This window comes from Zerene cesonia, chromosome 15 (genome assembly GCF_012273895.1).
Source record: "Zerene cesonia ecotype Mississippi chromosome 15, Zerene_cesonia_1.1, whole genome shotgun sequence".
NCBI classification, from domain to species: domain Eukaryota; kingdom Metazoa; phylum Arthropoda; class Insecta; order Lepidoptera; family Pieridae; genus Zerene; species Zerene cesonia.
The window spans coordinates 6,549,442-6,573,120 of record NC_052116.1 but is presented as its reverse complement, the minus strand read 5'-3'; the positions used below and the strand labels follow the sequence as shown (position 1 = coordinate 6,573,120).

Below are 23,679 nucleotides of genomic sequence, written 5' to 3'. Positions count from 1 at the left end.
GTTTTAAGCAGTGGTGATGTTATCTTCATGCGCAGATAAATTGAAAAATCAATTTATTTCCTGCGCGCTCGCCCGGTCGAACTTATCGATTTTGAAGTCCGAGGTCCTCACCACTGAGCCACCACTGCTTGAACGAATTAATAATATGCCACCGTTTTATTTTATGTTTTTAATAAAAACTTGTCTCGTAACACAGTTCTTCTGCAGTAAAAAGTTGTAAGATCCATGTAATACTAAGTCGTTCATTAATTTATTCAGTACCTACTTAAAAGGCGTTCTGTCTTAAGTTGTTACGTTATACAATGCTTGCTTGGTAACTGAAAAAATCTTCTATTTTTAATCACAACGAAGGGGGTCGAAATACGTCAGAATTTCTTCGAGAAAAGTATGCTACAGCCATGCCGCTTTCTTGTCCGACTTGGCGGGAGCCCTACCGTGCCCCCAGATTAATAATAAGTATACTGTTTACATTTATAAATCGGTTTTAGTAAAGTAAAGAATCATATATTTGTTTTTTATTAGCAGAGAATAACATTTTATAAAACGTAAAAATTTTGTGTCGGAAATAGCTATGCTACGTATTATAGAAGAGCACTTTATCTATTTATAAATTGTCATAAAAATATAATTACAAAATAAATGTAAATAAATGACAACGCCAAACTTATAAACGGGTACGACAATTGAGCTATGAAATTCAATTTAGCTATGAAATTTAAAAATTCCGTAATGTGGAAAGCGGAACAAACCGCGAAACCATCAATTCTAGTAAGTTGTTTAAGGTCGACTACGTCATGCCGTGTTATTACTGGCAATGTCCCAAAACATGGTGTCTTCTAGTACAACGTCAGCAAGCTGTGTAATGAATGGGTTTTACAATACACCATTATCGTGGCCTTCACCCTGTTGAATTATGATTATAGGAATTTAGAATCTGTGCCAGATAACATTAACAGTGTCATTAGAGTGTATTATATTGCAGAGCATGCACTATCATCGCGTGTAAGGCCTTAATAAAATGTTCGTTTTTCGTCATTATTTCTACTGCAATTGTTATTAATACGTAGGCAATTAATGATAGTCTATACATGTATTATGTGTAAATTGAGTTTATCAAACATTCAACCAAATTATTAGTCTTAACATTTTCAGGCATCATAAACTGTGTAAAAGAAAAACCAAATTAAACCGTAATCCGAGACTAACTATAGCTTCTGAATAGAAAACTGCTTATTATCTGTGATGTATATATTTAAGTCCTCTTATCTACTTTTTGTGGTAATACAATAAAGGCAAACTTAAATTATCAAGTAACATTTACACAGTAACAGTACTTTCCTATCTCATACTAATTTGTTCCGCTCATTAATTTAGCCTGAATACTCGTGTAAATATAAGAGCCAGCGCATAATATTCATATGCATGTTGGAATAATGTACGTGCATAGCATTCATATGTATTTCTCCTTTTAACCTGTATGAAAAAAACAACAAGATTTCATGCATGCACTTTAATATAAAATTCTGCGCGCTCAGTCCATTTTAATTTTAACTTTTCGTTAAATTTTTACGATTTCAAATTTCAGAATTAACTCCGAGGTCTGGAACGATTTGCATGTGTTGAATAAAGTAAATATTTTTCTTCCTGCATCAGTGTTTGCTTTTGCGGAAATAATTACACAAACATTTATTATTTGATTTTATATTGATATTTTATTAAAGATAATAAGTGCAATTTCAAACAACTATTGAACAAACAACTTATTTTTTTAAATGGTTATATATAACAAGGAAGGCAAGATGCGCCTCGCGGTTTCACCCGCGGACGAAACCGGGGGCAATAGCAAGAATTCTCAGATCGTGTCTTATTCTGATGCTTAGTTATAATATTGTAAAGTTTCATAAAAAACATCCATCTATCAATACATATAAACATTCAGTTTTAACAATAGGATAAAAATATATGCCTACAACCAATTCAAATTATTCTCATACTATTTTTTGTTTATTGTACTAATGGCATGGTTTCGCGAAGGGGTTTTTTAATAATGAATACAATAGAAAATCATTTACCGGGTATTTGCTGTTTTTCTTGGTTTGTGCGAAAAAGGAAAGGAAAATCACTCACAGCCTTTTACGTAGGCACATTATTAGCGGACAACCACCTAACATGAATAACTATTTTTTTCAAGCTATTTCACGTTATGTTTTCTAATAAATTTATTAATAAATACAAATCATGTGTGACATGTTTAAAATGTGAATTTGAAGCCGCATTATGTATTGCAACATGAAGAATATATTTATTTCCATGTGCCAATACATGAAAGTTTTCCAATTTTAGCTCTTATTTACATTTGTGGCCGACATTTTAAGCCGCGCTGTCAGAAAAATACTCGCATATTGTTTTTGTTGTAGTCTCCCTCCATTTCAACAAATACTTTTAAAATTAATTACATTAAAAACATTTTCCTTTCGAATAGAGTAATGTGATCTGCACAGATAATATAATTCTGTATCAGATATTAGAAATATTATAATGAATTCATATATTTTCCTGGTGAGATGCTTGAGATTTCTGCAGATAGTGTATCGGATGTATGTGATGTGAATTATCAAGGAAGTTTGATAAGTCGTAATTTTTGGGATATTTAACCAGAAGTGAATAGTATTTCAAATATATATCTAATGCACCAAGAATATGAAATTCTGAAAGTTTCAAATATTTTATGGTGTGTACGTGGTATACACCAGGGTTCGAATTAAAAAAAAACAAATAATAATCGGATAAACCTCGTCAATATAGACAGCAATACATATTCACCTAAAATATTGGAAACTGCGGTGCATTCGCAGTATTAGCCAGGATCTTACATCATCATTCTGTAAACAAAACACATTTACATAATTTTCAAGCCATTGGCACGCCGGAAACATAAAATAAGATCGCATTAGAGAAGAAGCAAATTGCCGTGCTCTTGATCGGTTAACTATCTGTAGCGTATGCAACAACGCACTTGACAAATTTCCATAAAACAATCAAAACATCCACTAACGATAAAAACATGTTAGTATCGTTGTACTATAAAGATTATTCAATTTCATATCATTAATCATTAAAGCTATAAGACTAAACGTAATATCGCAATTCTTTGATATCATTGAATATTATTTTCAGAACGCTCTATAGACCTTGCTGTATTTTGTACGCTATATGTAGGCAATTAATATATCACAAGCTGCTGCGTAAAATGCAGTCTCCCCGAGACTTATTTTAGTACGGAGTACCCGCATAGTTCTCGTTTTTATAGGATATCGGGGATAAATACTATTTGATTACTATTTATTCGTTGCTCGGGTTACAAACCAAATTTCATTTTGATTTATGCGTGAAGAAGAGACAGGCAGAAAAACAAACAGAGTTACTTTCGTATTTCTAATATTAGGTACTAGCTGACCCGGCAACCGCTGTTCTGTCTTACTCATAATATATTTTAGGGGTGTGAACAGTATGTCTCCACTACATATAAACCTTCCTCTTAATTCACTCTGTCTACTAAAAAAAAACCATCAAAATTTGTTGCGTAATTTTAAATATCTAAGCATATGGACACACAGATGGCGGAAAACGACTTAGTTTTATACTATGTGATAGTAAGAATTTAAAAGTACCAACATTTTTATTACATAGGAAAATTTATAAGCAAATTTTCTTATGATTCCCTCATGGAAATTTGCATAAAATTGCATGCCAGCAAAACGCCGGTAACAAATAGGTAGCGATTTGGCTCAACTTATAGCTCTGTAAGCTATTGTGATTCAAACAACTTCTTGTTGGTAAACTTCCAAGGTTTTTTTTATTATACTTTTAAGTATATGAAAATTAAAAATTTGGGTGTATTTTTCAACAAAATACCTTTAACCAGATGTTTAAATCATTTCATTTAGCTTTCAGCATTAAAAGACGCCATCGCGAGCCGTATCTTTTTATGGTAAATATAATGTATTGGTATAAAGCTTTTTGTAGCGGAACAAGCTGTTATCAGCAACGTCGTTGCCATCAAGTTTAAATTTTACACCTCACCACCCACGTAACCCCTCTTTACGACGTACTATATATATATCCTATATCCTTTTATACTAATATCTAATTTCTATTTTCAGTGAAACTCTCCATGTCAAGCGTTCAAACAGGCAGATCAATTTTTTTAACAAAAATTGATATTAACTAAAGAATGTATAAGAACACAACAACAGGCCCAATTTATTAAGTTTACAAGAAAGGTTAGAAAAAGATACTTCCCATACTAAAGAAAATAAAAACGATAATGCCCCGATGAATTAGTAACCTCGTAAAATGTTTTCCATGTCCTGTAACAAGGAAGCGAGAACTTAGAAAAATACGCAAAATATGAAAACGGGTCTCTTCAACAATTTTTCTGCTCCATTAAAACATCTTAACATTTTAAACAGCCAACATTTGTCAAGAGTTCTGGCGTCGCATTTTAAATGCAGAAATATTTTCTACTCAGCTATACTTGTTTCGCTAAGTGCATTTCGTAACTATAATATAATAATGGATACGACAGGAAAATTATAAATTTACAACTCCTTATTACGAATTGCATTATTTTGTATCCCAAGGATCTGTAACTGATTCACATACAATCGTTTACTTTTATTTACGAAGGATTTAAGAACTGAATATAAGCTGCTTAAATGTTCTTCATTAAACAAACAAATTCTTAACTAAAAGAATAGAATAAACATAAGTATGTGAAATAGATTTACACATTAATGTGTAGTAAATTGTTGTCATAATCATTTCCGATCGTCATACATAGGGTACAGCCATACCGGTGATAGACCATAAAGTGACGTAATTATACACAAAATCTAAATCCAACGCACACAGAATGAGGACTGAAGCAAAAATTTAATATAACCTAGAAGATTGTCTCGGACTTACATTATAAGCAACACAATATAATAAAAAACAATAAAATTTCTAATATTTCCCGTTCTGTAATGCATTAAATCTAACACAAGAAAATTCTGCTAGCTTTCGGCTATAGTAAACAAATCATATATAGAATTCAGAAGATAGAATGTAAATAATAACGAAATTTTAAAATGTTGGCAAGCATACTCGAGTTTCCTCTTCCACCACATACATAAATGTTTATATGCAGAATTGTTTTTGGAAAGGTCGTTAGCACAATTTTATTTACCCCTTTTTACTCTAATGACCTGTTAAATGAGTCTCAACGTCCTTATATAGGTTCATTTAATAGCACATAACCACGTGTCAGAAATAACTGCCCTCATTTTTAATACAAAAGAGTTTTACAATTAGTTCATCATTTAGTATCCAGTTTGAAAGATAATCCCAGGATCCATGTTGTGTATTTATATTTTAATTTTATCGTTTATATTTTATTTTTATTAAAATAATTAAAACTTATATTCGGTAACGATTAAAATATCATCTTTATCATATATAAAACCCATGAATTGGTTAATTATCATTATTTTACTACCTTTAAAGAATAATATCACATTGTCACTGAAGTATTTAAATAATTCATTAAAACCAAATAAAATTGCATAAAATTGACGCTACTATGTTGATAATGGTAATTTGACAGAAATAAACGGAAAAATTATTCTTAGTTTTATTATTATTTATTAAAAGAAGTAGTTAAAAACTACACTGATATACGTTAAAATGTTTAAAGGTCCAAAGGTTAAATACCACAGATCTTCACATTTATTAATAAAATACTCATAATTGGCGAGTTTCTAATATATTGAGCTTTTTATATTAAAAATATTAAATACGACTTGGACATAATATATGAAGCAAATGTAATGTAATACCAAAACAGACGTAAACTTCCTTAAAATTAACGAGCGAGTGGAAAGTTTCGGATCCGCTAGTCAATGTTTTATGATTCTCATACGATCTCATTTAAACTTTATTATGCTATCTAGAATCTACTTCACATACTTCTTATAATTTTTTTTTTTTTTACCAGAGAGTTAGTTAAGAGCTCATAAACCTATTGGATCTGGCATAAGACAAAATCTACGTAGTCTATGGTTTTCCTATTGGGGCCGGTAATGCGGTAGTCGTTTAACAATTTGTAAACATTCGAGCCATTAACTTGGAAGCAGTTTGTGACACATTTAAGATCGGTCGGTTTCTGGAAAGAAACTCCCGTAGGTAAACATTCCCCATATTTAACGACAGTTTTATGAGCGGTCGGAGCCAAGCCGAGTCAATGTCGGTGTCAGATGTCTGAGGGAACGTCCATCAGTTTGATCTCGGCAAACTAGACCTAAGGAAAATTAATAAATATTTTATATGTGATGACATAAAATATTATAGCTTTATTATTTTATTGAATATGTTTCGATATAAAAGCTATGTAGGCATGTATTTTATTAGTCTAAACTCTTAAAAGCGTGAAATGAGTCTCGATAATATACTCGTATAAAACAATCATATATATAGACCTATACTAGAAAGCTTTCGTCCACTAATATCTTCTTCTTATATATAAAATTCTCGTGTCACAGTTTTCGTTGCCAAACTCCTCTGAAACGGCTTGACCGATTCCTCTGAAATTTGGTAAGCATATTGGGTAGGTCTGAGAATCGGCCAACATCTATTTTTTATCCCGATATTCCTACGGGATACGGACTTACGCGGGTGAAACCGCGGGGCGCAGCTAGTTGTGTATATTATTCCCAGCAAAGCAAACACTTATCCATAAAACTTTTTTTATTATTGTACGCCAAAAAAAAGCCAACCGTCATTTCCTTCTGCTTACGTTGCTGTGGGATTATTAAGTTTGCATTTCAGAAGCTAGCTGGCAAACGCTTTGATATCTGAAGCTCGTTATCTGGACAAACATCCGTTTTCAAGTCCTATAATTTCTTTCATGCGGCCACAGAATAAATATACTATAAGGCAGGTTAATAGACTCACGGATTTAAGAGTTTCATAAAATTGCACTACTAAAAGGTAACAAGCAGTATTTAATACAACAATTTCGCGCCGTTTCACGCATATATCGAAACAGTTTATTTTTTCTCAATAAATGAATAGTAAAATTGTGACACAAAATTTACAGCACATTAATGTCAACTTAAGTTGACTACCAATTAAATCAGAAACGCAAACGATTCTACATCAAATAACATCAAATCGAGCATACTTTAATTAAATTAAAAAGTCCAGTTTCTCTAGTTACTCTGTTAAAGATGAAAAATAAATTAAATTAATTGTTCAAAAACTAATAACATCTCCAATATTGTCGTAATTCGAATATCTGATATTTACTTGGAACAGATAATTATACCGTGTAACTTTTTATATTGATTTTTTTTATTGTCAATACTTTCCTTTTCTGTGATTATTTTATTTTTCGTTAGACTATTACTAGTAGCATATTTATCCATTTTTTATCAGAAAATATTATTAATCTAAAGAAAATAATATCAATATATCCTTAACTTCACTTTACGTGGTTCGAAAGAATATCGATGCTGGTAATACTGCTGAACTGTGTGACTCTCGGCATGTATCAGCCTTGTGTGGATGATCAGTGTGTTACAAATAGGTGTAAAATATTACAGGTAAATTATTATTTCTGTATTTATTATTTTTATGAAAAAAGTTTCTATGCTGTACCATAATGAGCACTGGCCGAATATAACATTTTCTTAGTCGACTTTGTTGAAACATAATACAAAAATGGAATTACGTGTTTTGGTGCAGCGCATAAATAGCGCTATTCTTTTCCCTTTAAATTTATATAATTTTGAAGACATTGAATTTAATTAATTATTGTTTTGTTTTTATAATACAACTTCAATAGGTGTTCGATGACATTATATTTGCATTTTTCACATTGGAAATGACGATAAAAATGGTTGCAATGGGTGTGTATGGACACGGCACATACCTCGCTGACTCATGGAACAGATTAGACTTTTTCATTGTTTTTGCTGGGTGAGTAACGATTTAATTAATTAATAAGTCTTGCTGACAAAATACAATTGTAATAAACTTCATGTATATGCATATTCGTGTGACAATTTAATTAATTTTGCATATATACTGTACATTCACTTTCCAAAATAATTAATGTTTTTGTATCTGTATATTCGTCTAGGGCACTCGAGTATGCACTAAACGTGGAAAACATAAATTTATCTGCCATAAGAACGATTCGCGTCCTTCGTCCACTAAGGGCCATCAACAGAATACCGAGTGAGTATACGCTATTTCTATTTTTAACACAATATGGTATAAAATAAAAAAGAGGGAACCTTCTGATATTAACCATGTATTTAATGGTATTATATTGTACACCATTATTGAATAAGTAAAAGGTGCAATTTCGCTATGGCTATTAAAATTAGAATGTATATGGTTACGACCATAAAAATGTTTGGAGGTTCAAAGTAAACGACTAAACTTTGCCGAGCAAAACTGTCGTTTTATTTTCATCCTTCATGAAGCTTACCAGATAAAGTTTTGCCATTTCTCAAAAAAAAAACCTTAAATCTAGTAGTGAAATCTAGTTACAAAATAAAACACTATACCGAATTTTATATAGAAACAAGGTATTTAGAGGTGAGCACGATGCGCAACAAGTGGATTTCAAACAAACCTGAACAGAGCACGAGCGTAGCGGGTACTTATTGAGAATATATTAGATCATGCAAACTCGTTGGCAAAGTCAATTTTCATTTTACTCTACTCGTAGTCGTTTGAAGCCATTATACGAAATTTAATTTTAAAAAGATCATTTTATATCCCAGTATACACATCATGTAATAGTAATTGAAAAATTAAATAAATTATCAAGCCAAATTTATACGAATGAATGCAATACGTACGACGATTTATGTCCAAAACAGAATTTTCGAAGCATTTGGATTAATGTTTTGGGATAGTAAACATTACTAAACCCGGCTAATTAGGGACAACATGAATATTTTATGCATGATTTGTCAATTTTGAATAATTTAAATAAAGCCTACGCAATGAAAACGGTTACCACATTAATCTGTCCACGGTAATTGGTCCACGGGGTATTCGAGTGCAAAATTTAAAACAGTGCTTAATTCCCTCGCCTGCGTTAGTTATGAATCCTTTTATTCAAAACAACAAAGGTGTACGTAGGTAAATTTTCATAAATCACACCTCTTCGGTCACTGCCTACAAATAGCTAGTTGAGGATTCAAACAAAGACGCGTGGTAAAGTTTAAATCTCATCTGGGAGTTGCAAACAAGTAGGACAATGCAACGCCGCAAATTAAATTGAGGTTCCCCGCGCGTGGTTAGACGTAACATAGGCACTAATTTGTCCAGCCACAATTTATTGCTTTCGCTGAGGTTTTATGTGTACGGAAATGAAATGGAGATTTACTACGAGATTGAAAAATACTCGAAATCAGTTAAATGTTTACTAATAGTGTTATTAAGTTCAACGAGCAAGTTAGTTATCTGTATATTGATAGATAAATTAAATGAAGTACACCCGTAAAAGCGGTCTAACGAAAATAATTAATTTGAACTGTTATTCACTGAATATCAATATTGATTCATCCGTGAGTATAAAAGAATGATCGAAGTGAGTTTGAACAATAAACCTTAAGTAATTGCTTTTTGATCACTTTCTTCGGAGAGAGTTACTTCTATTATTATTGTTTTTGTTATAGTATAAAAGGTTTTAATTGGAGTTTTTATTTACAGGTATGCGAATTCTAGTGATGCTATTGCTGGATACATTACCAATGTTAGGAAACGTTCTCCTGCTTTGTTTCTTCGTTTTCTTCATATTTGGAATAGTTGGTGTGCAATTATGGGAAGGTATTCTGAGGCAGCGATGCGAACTCGTCCTCCCGACGAACGTGCTTCGACCCAAGTATGTCAGTTTTATTTATTGCACGAACCTAATGGTATATTGCCTTATACTTGATGCATTGATATTGTAAAAATATTTTTTGTCAGAAGAAAAAACATTTGTTAAAAATTTCCATCTGAAAAACCTCAACGTTGCGAGACCGTCGTCAATGGATCCAGTATTTTATACCGCTATATTTTTAGCTCAAAAGAGACTTTCCAGAACGTCCAACAATTGAATAACGGAAACAGAATATAAATTTCAACAGCTCTTGAATAAATAAGAGTAAAAATGAGTTTTTTATTTCATACCATTTGCTCGAGATCGCTAGTCTTAGCGGCACGTCCCATCGCTAAAGTTGACTGCATGCAATATTTAACGCTTATGTCGAGCACATCCAGGGCTGCTCCACTTCATTCAACATTTTACATTACTTATATAGTACATTATTAACACAAATGCGCATGCGGTCAATGCTTACGTTTAACACTTAAATATTGCATTCCGTCAATACTCACGTCTCACATGAAATACAGTTTTTGATACTCGCATGGTGATTCATGAGGTGCGAAATTTGAATCCAAATAGATACATAGCCAGTTAACTCCTGCATTTAACTATACAAACTCTATATGAAATTGAAGAGATTATTTGTTTGTGGTAGAAACATTACGTAGTTATTATATGCCCTATTTTTTGAATTTATAAATTGAATGAGTTAAAAATGTAGCTCTATACATAAATAATAGCAAACATTTGCGAGGCGATGTTTGAAAACTTTGTATTGGACGTATTTTTAACTTGTTCATCTTATTAATATATTGACATAGAACAGATCGTAGGAACATGACACCCGTCACCACCTCATCAATTTGTGTTCCAGAGACCTGTCCGAATGGTACAGAGTGCGCGTCAGAGTGAACTCGTAAGAATTTGCGATAAAATAAGTGTTTCTCTTAAAAACATTGAAATTGTTGTAACGTGTACCTTTACACATCTGCCGTCCAGATGTGCTTTTGTTTCTGCTTCCCTTACGAGCTGGCAGTTTTATTATGACATTAGCTCTCACAACACTTAACCCATTTTTCATTTTAATTACTCGTTCAGGTTAACACATAAAACTGCCAGTTTGGTCAAATTCAGTTACACGACAGATAGTCCTACAACACTTGTTAATCTACTCTTAGAATCTATAACTACATAATAAACACTATATTTTTCAAACTTACTAATTTTATTCAAATGCACAAAATGTAAATACACTGATCTCTTAACGATTCTTTATAAAATCAATATTTACACTAATATATAAAATATAATCCAATTATAAAAGCCAAGTCAATTAATGTAATTACATTATCATCATCAATAACTAAGTTAATAGCCCTATATCAATACGAATCTTACACGATATTACATAACAAACTATGGATTAAAAGAGGGAATATAGTACCAGGTACTAATTATCGCACCATTTGAACATAAACTCGCTTATGTAATTGCTCTCTCGATGTTTTGTGGCCTTTCCTTGAATTACAAAAGGCCAACTTAGTAAGATCACTATTACGCCCAAACTGCTATTAATGCGAATCGAGTAGCCCACCGGCATAAATCATTTCAGATCCAATGTTTACCTGACTTTCTGAATACCCTTAATAGGCAATTACATTGAAATCCGTAACTAATTATTCTTACCCTTTATCCTTCCCCTTCGCTTTCATTGTCCGCATGCCCTTTCAATGTGCCATTCAACGTTTCAGTAATCGCATGATTATTAATAATGCTTGAATTAGTTCATTTGAATCGCTCAGTGCTTTCATAATACAATCACATACGCTATTTAGTTATGCACACGTCAAAGCACTTCATGGATATCAATGTTTGTGTTGTAGTATGTAGGTATTTATAAGATAGTCATATATAATATCAATACAATTTTTATCCTGATGTCGTATCATTGTTATGGTTGCTACCCGAAAATAATTAATAATCACATTAAAATTATATTAAATTGGAACAAAAGATTTCACTTCATTTTACACAAAGTCCTTGAAAGTGACAATAATTGAAGATATAGTTTATTAAGTACTTTAACGAGTAATAATATTTGAATGCAGCATATCGTTCTACTACGAGTTCTCAAAAGAACTAGACTACATTTGTACGACGCCAGAAGACAGCGGGATGCACCAATGCGGAAACTTTCCTCCGTACCGATACGGGCCTCTAGTATGCAACGAGACCGCTAAACCGTTTTCATACAACACTCCAACGAACTCCTCATGCGTGAACTGGAATCAATATTACACAAACTGTACTCAGCGAGGCTCCAATCCATTTCAAGGAACGATTTCTTTCGATAATATCGGTCTCGCATGGGTCGCTATATTCCTGGTAAGTTTCTTGTTTGCGTCCGTAACTTGTAAAAAGTAAAATTTATTCGTGATCCTTTTTTATCGACTTTTAGGTAATATCTCTCGAAGGATGGACGGATATAATGTATTATGTACAGGACGCGCACAGTTTTTGGGACTGGATTTATTTCGTACTGCTCATAGTCGTGAGTGTTTATTACTTTTGATTCTAGTAATGAATTTGGTGAACGAAATACATAACATTCTTTCATGGTATGTTTTGTAGATTGGGTCATTTTTCATGATCAACCTCTGCCTGGTCGTAATCGCTACTCAATTTAGCGAAACCAAAAAACGTGAAATGGAACGTATGCGTGCGGAACGTGCACGCTTTACTTCGTCTTCAACTTTGGCTTCCTCTACGAATAACAGTGAACCGGCTACGTGCTACGCGGAAATCGTGAAATACGTAGCGCATCTGTGGAGACGATTTAAAAGAAGAATGGCAAAGAAGATCAGGTACATTAAAAATTAAATAAAATTGCTATTTTTAATTGATTTTTATACGTATATTTATTTATTGATATGCATTAACAAACTTCGGTTCAACATTTTACGAACGTAAATTTTTCAATCAGCAAATACGACTTGAATACTATATTGTTCAACAAATCAACAACATTCATCTATACTCACATCTGATGTAAATTTAGTTTAACGATTACAATTGCAAAAACTTTAAATATGAAATTAAAATAAGCGCGTCTATCACAAGTTAAATTATAACGTTCACTTTTAAGGCGCAAAAGTTAGGGACCTTAATTTGTTGTATTAAATCATCGAAGCGATAAATTGAAAATAAACAAAACTAAGGACAAACTTTAAGCCGTTAAATTATTGTAGGGTTTACCGGTATCAACGAGCGCAACTCCGATGGCGAACAAGTCGAGAAACTTTGCAATTGCCAGCAAATCGACCGAAACAACATCATCCCCGCTGCCCGAAACTACATCCTCAGGTAAAAAAACCTATATAAATTTAGTTTTTTCTGTTTTATTTTTTAAGTATTATTGAAATTTGTAATAATTAATCTTTTGTAAATAAAACTGTTTAAATGCATAGTTTTATTTAGAAAAATCAAATTATATATTATATTATATTTGTATATAAAAAGTGGCACGCCATAATATCGTCTCTCACTGCTGGTATCACCCAATGTAAAGTATGTATGTGTTTTGGTAAGAGCTTTATATTTCGGTAATAACTGATTATTATGAGAGAATTTATTTATTAATTCGTGTTGTTGTTGTGTGTTCTGAAATGGAAAAGATAACAATTTATGGCGGAAATTTGTAAATGGAAAAAGGGATGCACAATATTTAAAAAATTCTATTGACATCGGCGTTTTTAAAGGTTTACTCATAATGGATCACCATTATTTACTAATTACCGTAATAAAATGATTTATTTATCGATTTGCATAACGAAAATAAACAATAGTTCTTCTATATAATAATTAAATGAATTTAAAAGGGTAACGGCAAGAGCTCAGAAGATATAGAGGAGCCGCTCAGCCGACCGAGCCTGTTGCGTGTCCCGTCGCTCTCGGCTGCAGACCTCGAGGTATTTAATATGTTATTATTCTATGCAGTACTAAAACTTTTTTTATTTATTATCTTTATAAGAATAGAAAAAAAAATTAACTAAAAAACTAAACTACTTTCAAATTGTGAGAACTATGACTTTTTATAAATGACATGGGACCACATGCCAGACACTAGCTTTCAAATAAAAAAAAATCATAAAAATCGCTTCACCTTGTAAAAAGTTGATAAAGTCGAAGCCGGTGAGGTACAAGAGGAACAAACACAAAAAATCAATCGAATTGATAACCTTAGCCTTTTTTGAAGTCGGTTGAAAATAACAGTTATTATTTCAGACAGTTATAATTCCAATAAATGTTCTATGCACGTAGAACGCATCGAACCTGTCGCTCCTGTCGCCGCCGTCGCTCGCGCGCCGCCGCTCCTCCGTGATGTTCAGTGACACGGTGCTGCTCCACGCGCCGAACGCTCCGCACTTGGCGCATCCCAACAATGTCTGCTCCTCTGAGAAAATGACGCAAACTGGTATGTGTCCTGCCACTGAGACCAATATTATAATCATCACATTTCAATCGCCTTGTAATTTTACGAATTCTTTCTCTCTATTTTGGCAACTGAACTAATGCTTTTCCCAGTTAATAATCAGTGAAATTTTATAGATTCATTGTCTCAACGTGACTGGCTTAAGAGCCAAAGTGGTGAGTCTAGTGATTGTAGATCTAGACGGGCATGCTGTCTAAATTTTCTATTTCCTTCCTCTTGATACTTATCTGTCCTCTAAACTGTAGATCATCTGCTGGATGTTAACTATTAGTATTTAATATACTTTTGATTGATGTGAGAGAAACTCATAACTATCAGTCTTTTAAAATTATACCTATTTTGATTAGGATAGAACATACGAAATGTACATAATACTAAGTGTAGGTTGTAGATATTTCGTCGAAGATTTTAGGCAACATAGAGGCTGTTAAGCAGCTGACGTATTTTGAAAAAATTGAAATTAATTTTTGAAATTGAAGAATAAATATCTATCAACAAAGATTAAATAAACATATTATTCAAATCAATAAAAAGATAACAAATCACGTAACATTCCTGCCAATGCTTAATAGCATTAACCATGAAAGAAGAATGAATATTAACGGAATTACGGATATCTAATACCTTAATTATTAAAATGAATATATAAGCAATTTGAATTTAATAAATAACAGAGATGTAGAATTAGGGCAAATAGGAAATTAGAATAACAAATTTTATCAACTCGTTATAGTTTAGATGTAATGTGAAAAAAAGCTTTAACCCTAGAAAAATAATAGATGTTAGAAACACTTTAACAATAGATTTAGATTTAGCACTAATTGGATGAACAATGTTTCAAGGTTATTGCAAATATAAACACATAATTATAATTAATATAGTATAAATAGCGCTGCAAACAGTTTACCACACTACTTCGTGAATCGTTCTTGATATGTATATCACAAGGAATACAGCATAAATATCTACTTACCTGCCAGCCAAAGTACATTAGTAACGGAAACAATTATGAATAAAAAAGAGTTCAACCAACAATTAATAATTACGTTTATATTCATTTAAGTTTAACATATATTTGTCCCGTCTACGTTAAAACTTGTCAAACCATGATTTTAAATAAAATTAAAAAATTAATAATAAGGACAGCAGTTACATTATTGCCTTAAACCAGAAATTGCTTGTGCCATGATGACTATACAGTAATAGTAAATAAACACCCCCTGGCTAAGGCTGGTTTTTAGTGTCACGCTGACCGTCGGTGCCGACGGATGAAACGTATCAGCCTATATTCTGAAACACCTTAAAGAGGATACGTTTCGGCTATCAGCGAAGGTAAGCGTGGCTCTAATACCAGCCTAAGAGTATGGTCCGGGGTACGCGCGTGACGATGAAATCCGCGTAGAATTCGAGTTGCCGGCGGAGAGCGCGGAGGAGCGCGCGGCAGCGGGCGGCGCCATGTCGTGCCAAGAGCTGCTCGCGCTCTCCGGCGCGCTATCCGCCGCCCTGCCCACGGGGCAGGTTGCGCTCGACTCCTTCTTCGAGGAGCTCACCAAAGGCATCAGCAAGCGCGCCGCCGACGACAAGCCCGATACCAAGGTGAGCGAACTGGGCAGTCCCAGCCATTTGCGTATGACTTGAATGATATGCTAAATTTTACATTGTGATTGTTATACATGTTTTATTAACTTAGGAACATACAAAATGTGTTCGCCAATGTCATTTTAAATAATCAAAAATCATATTGATTTGTTCAAAACAATGACAGGGTAAAAACATAATAATGAAATGAAAATTTATTGTTAATTAATATAAAATTGTACAACTATCCAGAATAAATCCCATTACCTTAAATCTGTATTCTAAAATATATTAACAAAGGCACCTTTCAACTAAATAAATACTGCAAAAACTTACGAATCATCTGTATGCCTATCGTTGCTAGAGTCTTGTGTATATATCCATCAATCCAAAGGTTTTTTTATTACTAACACAAACTGTAACTCTAGGCATCCAATCCCGTTTGATTTCAGGTCGTAGAGATAGAAGACTTTTCATGTTGCGCTGATTTGATAGCGGCAGAGGCTGCTGCTAAAGAAACGAAAAAGAACAAATTTACAAATGCGTGTTCACTGTTATGGAATCGGATAAATAGACTTTTATCAATACTGAGAAAACATATAAAAAATATTGTTAATCATAAATACTTTCAGCAAGGTATTTGTGCTGTACCTATTCAATGTTAAGCTTTTGATATAATCTTCTTACCATTCATATGTATGGCTTATTTTAGGTATATTGTTGGCGATTTTAATAAACACTTTGTCAATGGGCATCGAATATCACAACCAACCAGAAGAGCTGACTGTCATCGTGGAAATTAGTAATATCGTATTTTCAGCTATATTCGCGGTTGAAATGATACTTAAAATCATTTCCGAAGGCCCATTCAAATATATTTCCAATGGATTTAATGTGTTTGATGGTGTCATAGTTATTTTGAGGTACTTGTGGAGCCTTTAAATAGCAATGAAGTTGCTATTATGTGATTGTTTTATATTGTTTTTTTTAATTATTTTTTTAATTTGTGCAGTGCATTTGAGCTTGCTCAGAGTATGGGTCATGAACATGATTTAGCCGGAAGTTCTGGGTTATCAGTGTTGCGCACATTTCGACTCTTGAGAATACTGAAATTAGTCCGATTTATGCCTAACCTAAGAAGACAACTCTTCGTAATGCTGCGAACTATGGACAATGTTGCAGTGTTTTTTTCATTACTCGTTCTTTTTATATTTATATTCAGGTAAATATGCACATAAATTTTTAGAAGCTAGAATTAATTATGTGAAAAATTGTTAATGGGGTATATTAATAATAAACATAAATCGATATCTATTTTAAAATGCATGCAATAAATACAATTTATAAATCAATCGAAGTTTATTTCAAAATAATCTATATTGATTTAAATTATCGTTAAATAAATAAAACTGCTGTATCTATCTTTCAAATTCTTCTGGGAATCTATCTTTTATAATTTTTACTTTAGTCCAATAACTATAAAAAAAGAAAAATCGTTCTAAAAATTTATTACTTCCAATCACCATCGCTTCGTGTCCTTAAAATTGTATTTCATTACCCTGTAGTTTCTATTGCTTCAGTAGAAAACGATATATCTAGGCCATTTCAATGAACCGATTGCTTATGCAATCTTTTCATTTTTTCATAGCGAAAGAAGATTTATACGGGTCTTAACATTATCTGAAATATTTTCTACTTACTTGTAACACCTGCATTCTTTAACCCGTGCACTATTTAACTGTGAGTGATTTCGCCTATTTCTTTGAACAATCCTGTGTTAGTTACTTCTATTATAACATTGTATTCACAACACACCACCACTATCTACACTTTTCACATTTTTCTCTCCTATTAATCTTAAAGTATCTTATCTATAGTAGTGACTCACGCTTATGTGCTTATTCTCTATTTATTTTATTTCCACTTGATCTTTTCACCTATCATTTTAGATTTAATTGTTTCATTTTCCTTCTATATATCAAAGGAGTGTAGTAACTTTTCTTATCTAATCGTATATTGCGTGGTAACGTTCAGCATCCTCGGTATGAACCTCTTCGGGTGCAAATTCTGCAAGAAAGATGAAGATGGCGATCTTGATTGTGACAGAAAAAACTTTGATACTCTCTTGTGGGCCTTTGTCACAGTTTTTCAGGTATTAAACATTTTGAATTAAAGAACCTAATAAACAATTCAAAAACAGACTGAACTTGCAACATACTAAACGCTTACCTTCGGGTCCGTCAGCAGTAAACACTCACGACAGAATGACCATCCGTTAACAGAGAATTGTCATTGTGACGGCTAATCTACTAACCACGCGAGTACACAACCCTCTCACTATGCTGCAAGAATAAAATCCTACCACCTGTCTAAATTAAATTAAATTGAGTGAAATTGCAACCTTGCATCATGGTGTTTAATTAAACAGGCGTTCAGTCGCGTAACCGCTAGCCTAGTGTTGCATAGAAAACAAATAGTACCATTCGTAACAAATTGCTCAAATATCATTTAGTGTCACAATCATTTAACAGAAAATCGCTCAATAATCTCATACACGTTGTTGACGTGCACATAAATTTAGGTAGCTTGTTAAGTAGGCTAGATTGAGGTCGATCGAACCGATACGCGGACTACCTTCGTGAGTTTCTCTATTCCCACTACTACAATTGTAACTGCTCAGTTTAAACAGTTTTTCTATCACTTTGCATGCTGCTTCTATTATTTTTAAACAATGTTTACATTTTTAAATAAATTGATGCAGTTGAAGTTAGCGTCACTAAGCATGGTTTATTTATTTTGATGCAATTTCTCTCCTACTTTCACTAAAATTCCTGCATTCTTCTTTCTCAAAATCCTCTGATTCTCCAAATTACTTCTAAACTGTTAAATTACAAACCGTAGTGTCTTAACTGAAAAAAAATTCAATTTTCTTATCTGCATTACTCGGTTGACTTGACATGAATGCATTATATGAATGATAAATTTATGCAGTTAAAATTTTACAGAATGGACATCTTACATGCACTTTATTTTTCTCTTAATTTTCTCATACAACTTTTTATAGCATCTATCTTTATGATTTTCATATAAAGAGGCAGTATTTAAAGATGAATGTTAATATTATTAATCTTTTATTGGGGAACATGCACTGAATAACAATAAAAATCGTTCATAAAATTAAATACATTAACAAGAACAAGACCGTTGGTAGTAGCGTTTAACGACGATAACACTGCTTGATGCTAATGATGTGATATCATTAATTCATTAATCAGTACTAGCATCATATCCATGTTATGTCACGCATTGTTCACACCATGCTATGGAAGCACTATGAAACAGTTTTATCGTCGTGAACGCAACGAAATGCTAAGGACGGTTCGGTCGCGGCGTATGCGCCTAGCATTTTGTTTTTCTTTCATTTTCTCATCGGGCTCACCACGCAGTATTCTGGGCATGTACCTATTCGGTGGTAAGTTTTGCAAGTTCGTCGAAGACAATGGCACCGAGAGAGACTGTACTTGCCCTGAGATCATATCGCATCATCCCAAGTGTGAATGTGACAGAAAACATTTTAATAACATCTTATGGGCAACGGTCACTGTCTTTCAGGTAAGCTTTGAAAGACGAGTAGACAAATACACTGTTGATTTATTTGCGACCCTTTTCGAATGAAATAGAGGTATATGCGTGTTTCTCGTATTGATATTAAAGCAACTCCCTGTACATACTCTGAAATAATATGTGTTATTTAAAATTAACATGACACGAGAAACTCGGATTTGTTATTGATGTATTTAGTTTGTAGTTAGGTTTCAGTTTAATGTTACATTCAATTTCAAAGCTTAATAGTTAGTGCATCTTGCTTTGTTAGTCAATTAGTAGGTAATGCTGGACCCCTTTTGCTTGTGTACTCCAAACCGCCGTCTGTGTTAATTTTATAACAGTGTAATTTTTAATGTACACTAACACTGCAGAAATTGATAACACAAACACGCTCTGTACTAACAATTTATTTTTTGTTTTTATTGGTGTATTATGTTTTAAACGTTTTAATACTTTACAACTTATACCAACATTACGGCACGACTTAAACACGATGTGACAGCACACCTTGCTTATTATTTATTGGAAATATTTTCAATATTTTCAGATAAATGTTGTGGTAGAATTATTGGCAAAATGATAAGATGTAAAATGATCCATCAACGTTTTCAGGTATTGACACAAGAAGATTGGAACGTGGTTCTATTTAATGGAATGGAAAAAACGAGTCATTGGGCTGCGTTATATTTTGTTGCGCTAATGACATTTGGCAATTATGTTTTATTTAATTTACTTGTTGCTATTTTAGTAGAAGGGTTTAGTTCCGAGGTATGTGTTATATGGAAATGCGTTAAATATTCAAGTTTAATGAGCTTCGCTTTACAAAATATCGCATTTTTAGCGAAACGAAAGAAGAGAGCGGGAACAACGTGAATTGGCAAAGTCTAAATTATCAAGTGAATGTTTTTCTGACAACAACGAATTGCAATACGATGAGTCTAATTCAGGATCACATTCAAGTGACAGCTTTTCTCAGGTGAAATGATCAAGCAAACTTATAATCTGAATATTATTTTAATCTTTTTCTGTCTCTACCCTATTGGTCTATCGAAACCTTTGTTTATTTTATCCGCTCTTTTCTATGATTATTCCCGCTTTCTATTATTCTTATGTTTATTTGTTCCTTTTAATTTCCTCTTCTTGATTAGTTTCACAATATGAAATTATTTACGTTTGCTTATTAATCCAATAATAGAATGAGATTAAAAACTATTGGAAATCGGCCGATGATGTAAGAAAAGCTAAAGACGATCCAAGCGGCAATAAAGACAAGGTGATAAAATCTAGACGAAAACCTAAATCCGTCGCCCACAATCCTACGCTCTGTAAAGATTGTGCACAATCTAACAAATGCAATTTACAAAAAGTGAGTAAACTCTTATGAACTTGTTTTTAAACTTTTATTTTTAGATGTATTATCAAGTTTTATTTTATGTTGCCTCGAAATGTCGTAACTACTCATCTCAATATGTATCTTCAAAGCGACACGGTGTGTAAAACTTAAGAAACTTTCATATTTTAGGAATCAAAAATGTTAGCAAACACCGCCAACGATCACAGCAACAGTACAGTAGTACCAATGATAACTCATACAGCAGCCACGCCGCAAGATTCGCCTTCCACTACATTAGAGCCCGGAGCGTCCTTTCGAGATTTCCACGTAGCTTTAAGTTTAGAGAGATCATCCATGTTATCTAGTTTGGACTCAATTGACCGCACATCTGTATGTATCAACATTTTTGTCACAGCATAATATTTTTTCTTTACGTTGTGCTTTAATTTGTTCTTTCATTCTTATATAACCTTAACACTGTAACATTAAAAGAATAACTAAACTGATATTAAAAATCATAAATACATTTTTTCAGTGTGCGAGTATACCAGGCTTACTTAAACCTCCAAACAGTTACACGTTAACTCTCCATTCAGCTGCCGCAGCTTTAGGTGCGGAGAAAGCTAGACTTCCAATGTCTTTAGCTCCTCCGCCATTAACTTTAGCTCTTCCACCAACGAGACCAACTACGCCCGGTACTCCATCTACGCCTAGATCTGTACCATCGCCGATGATACCGGAGAAGAATCTTCAAGTAACCATCGCTAAAGACGAAAATTGTCTAAACGTTAGTGATAAATCGAGCTTGTTGAGCTCGCAAAAGTAAGTTTTATTTTATTGAGTTATCTGAATGACATCATTTACCTAAAACGAAATATAACAGAATGTTCTTTACAAAATTTTAAACTACCTACATTTTAAAATACAATTGCATTTCTATTTATAATAATATCTTGATGACCATTATTCTTGAGGAGTTTAGTCTAACTTGCCTAAATCGACAGAACTATTCTTGAGTCTTGTACTTCTAATTAATTTGGTATTTTATAACAATATCATTTTATACTTAAGGAGTTTAACTGTAACGACTCCAACTATCAACGGTGAAGAAAAATGCAGAGTACAACGCGGCTACAGCTGGAGACTCTCTCGGCCGAGTCTAAGAAAAAAGAAGCCAAGAACTGGCTCTGACTCTGACGCCGTCATTTTGAATAATGGAAGGGACCACATTGCATGTAATGGTAAGTGACCACCTGATTGCAATATAAAGGACGTTATATTGGAGCTTACGTAAATATTTTTTGTATGATTAATATTATGAAAGCATTGTTCTTTTTTTTTGTTATGTTATCTTTGTTAAAAATTTTAATTTCACATATATAACATTCATTTCATGTCATTTTAATAATTAACGTAACTACTATATGTTAATTATTAAAATGACTAAATTATTTCCAAATTCAATTATTTAAACCACCATCTCAGGCCAATTTCAGGACTGGCTGATAAACTCATTGATATTTAACAACTTTTAGCGTATATTTCTAACTGTTTTAACCACTACATAAGCTAAAAAATATCCTGAAACTGAAACCCCTTTATTCGCGTACATATAACGAAATATCAATGAAACTTCATCTTCACAATGTTAATACAGGATCGAGCCTCCGCAAGAACGACATACTCCTGTCGTCGTCGAACGTAATAAAGAACGACACGCAGTCGGAGCTGGCCCACGGGCGCGCGCGCGTGCTCGCCGCGCCCGCGCGCCGCGTCTCCGCGCACGCCACGCCGATACTACCTGATGTCAGTGTATTGGATATGTATATGGTAGCTAGCTGTGCCATGCGGTTTCATCCGGGAAAGGCAAAGGGCCTTCCCCGGATGTGAAATATTTTATATGTGTTAGTTTGATACATAAGCTACATCACTGCGAAGTATCATCAAATTCTGTTCAGTTGTTTTCGCGTGATATTTCACGTAACAAACATACATTAATTTTTGTAGGATTTCTTAATTATACGAAATTGTATTAGAGATGTTAAACTTACAGAGTATATAAGTATTGGTCGTCTTTTTAATTAAAAAGGCTTAGAGGCCTAAAATATTAACATACTTTTAACATACTTTTGTCAGGTATCATGGAAAGCTCCAGAAGCAGGATTTTCGTCAGATTCAACAGTCCGCCTGGACACCGTTAAATCACCGCCTCATAGACTCTCCTTGACCAACGACTACTTAACAGGTATCTTTTCGTGAACTACATATGGACTGTTTTAGTTAAGAGAGGGTATCCCCTCTCGTTAACTATCAGAAGTGTACCTACAATATAATACAAGTGCAATTATTTGTTTATTACTGGTTCTAATTGTAAAATTATATTTTTTGAGTCACGTGAGACAATTATAATAATAATAATATATACATTTATCGGGAAATGTTATGACTATAATATTATGATATTTTTCTACATATTGTTAATAAAATATATAATTAGAAGAGAGAGAAAGATATAATTTAAAGAAAGAAGAAGAATAAAGAGTAATGGTATAATGTATACTAATATTATAATTATTTATTAAAGCTGAAGAGTTTGTTTGTTTGTCTGTTTGTTTGAACGCGCTAATCTCAGGAACTACTGGTCCAATTTGAAAAATTCTTTTAGTTTTAGAAAGCCCATTTTGCGGATCGCTAGTTATTTATATAAATATTTATATTAAAATTGAATAAAACCACTCG

General features: G+C 33.0%; 1 protein-coding gene across 1 annotated transcript in view; it reads left to right on the top strand.

Annotated features, from left to right (window-relative positions):
* The window catches only part of LOC119832506 (voltage-dependent T-type calcium channel subunit alpha-1H-like), an 86,205-nt gene extending 63,006 nt beyond the window's left edge, over positions 1 to 23,199 (top strand). Inside the window, exons 4-27 of the mRNA XM_038356168.1 lie at positions 7,532 to 7,643; positions 7,886 to 8,019; positions 8,183 to 8,280; positions 9,772 to 9,943; positions 12,040 to 12,316; positions 12,390 to 12,482; positions 12,563 to 12,795; positions 13,180 to 13,294; positions 13,810 to 13,899; positions 14,252 to 14,405; positions 15,826 to 16,019; positions 16,454 to 16,637; positions 16,714 to 16,924; positions 17,014 to 17,223; positions 18,036 to 18,153; positions 19,479 to 19,613; positions 20,220 to 20,375; positions 20,449 to 20,583; positions 20,803 to 20,973; positions 21,130 to 21,330; positions 21,476 to 21,762; positions 22,012 to 22,181; positions 22,598 to 22,746; positions 23,077 to 23,199. Of these exons, the coding sequence (XP_038212096.1) occupies positions 7,532 to 7,643; positions 7,886 to 8,019; positions 8,183 to 8,280; positions 9,772 to 9,943; positions 12,040 to 12,316; positions 12,390 to 12,482; positions 12,563 to 12,795; positions 13,180 to 13,294; positions 13,810 to 13,899; positions 14,252 to 14,405; positions 15,826 to 16,019; positions 16,454 to 16,637; positions 16,714 to 16,924; positions 17,014 to 17,223; positions 18,036 to 18,153; positions 19,479 to 19,613; positions 20,220 to 20,375; positions 20,449 to 20,583; positions 20,803 to 20,973; positions 21,130 to 21,330; positions 21,476 to 21,762; positions 22,012 to 22,181; positions 22,598 to 22,746; positions 23,077 to 23,199 (3,922 nt within the window). The remainder of the gene's footprint in view (positions 1 to 7,531; positions 7,644 to 7,885; positions 8,020 to 8,182; positions 8,281 to 9,771; positions 9,944 to 12,039; positions 12,317 to 12,389; positions 12,483 to 12,562; positions 12,796 to 13,179; positions 13,295 to 13,809; positions 13,900 to 14,251; positions 14,406 to 15,825; positions 16,020 to 16,453; positions 16,638 to 16,713; positions 16,925 to 17,013; positions 17,224 to 18,035; positions 18,154 to 19,478; positions 19,614 to 20,219; positions 20,376 to 20,448; positions 20,584 to 20,802; positions 20,974 to 21,129; positions 21,331 to 21,475; positions 21,763 to 22,011; positions 22,182 to 22,597; positions 22,747 to 23,076) is intronic.
* Positions 23,200 to 23,679: the final 480 nt, after the last annotated feature.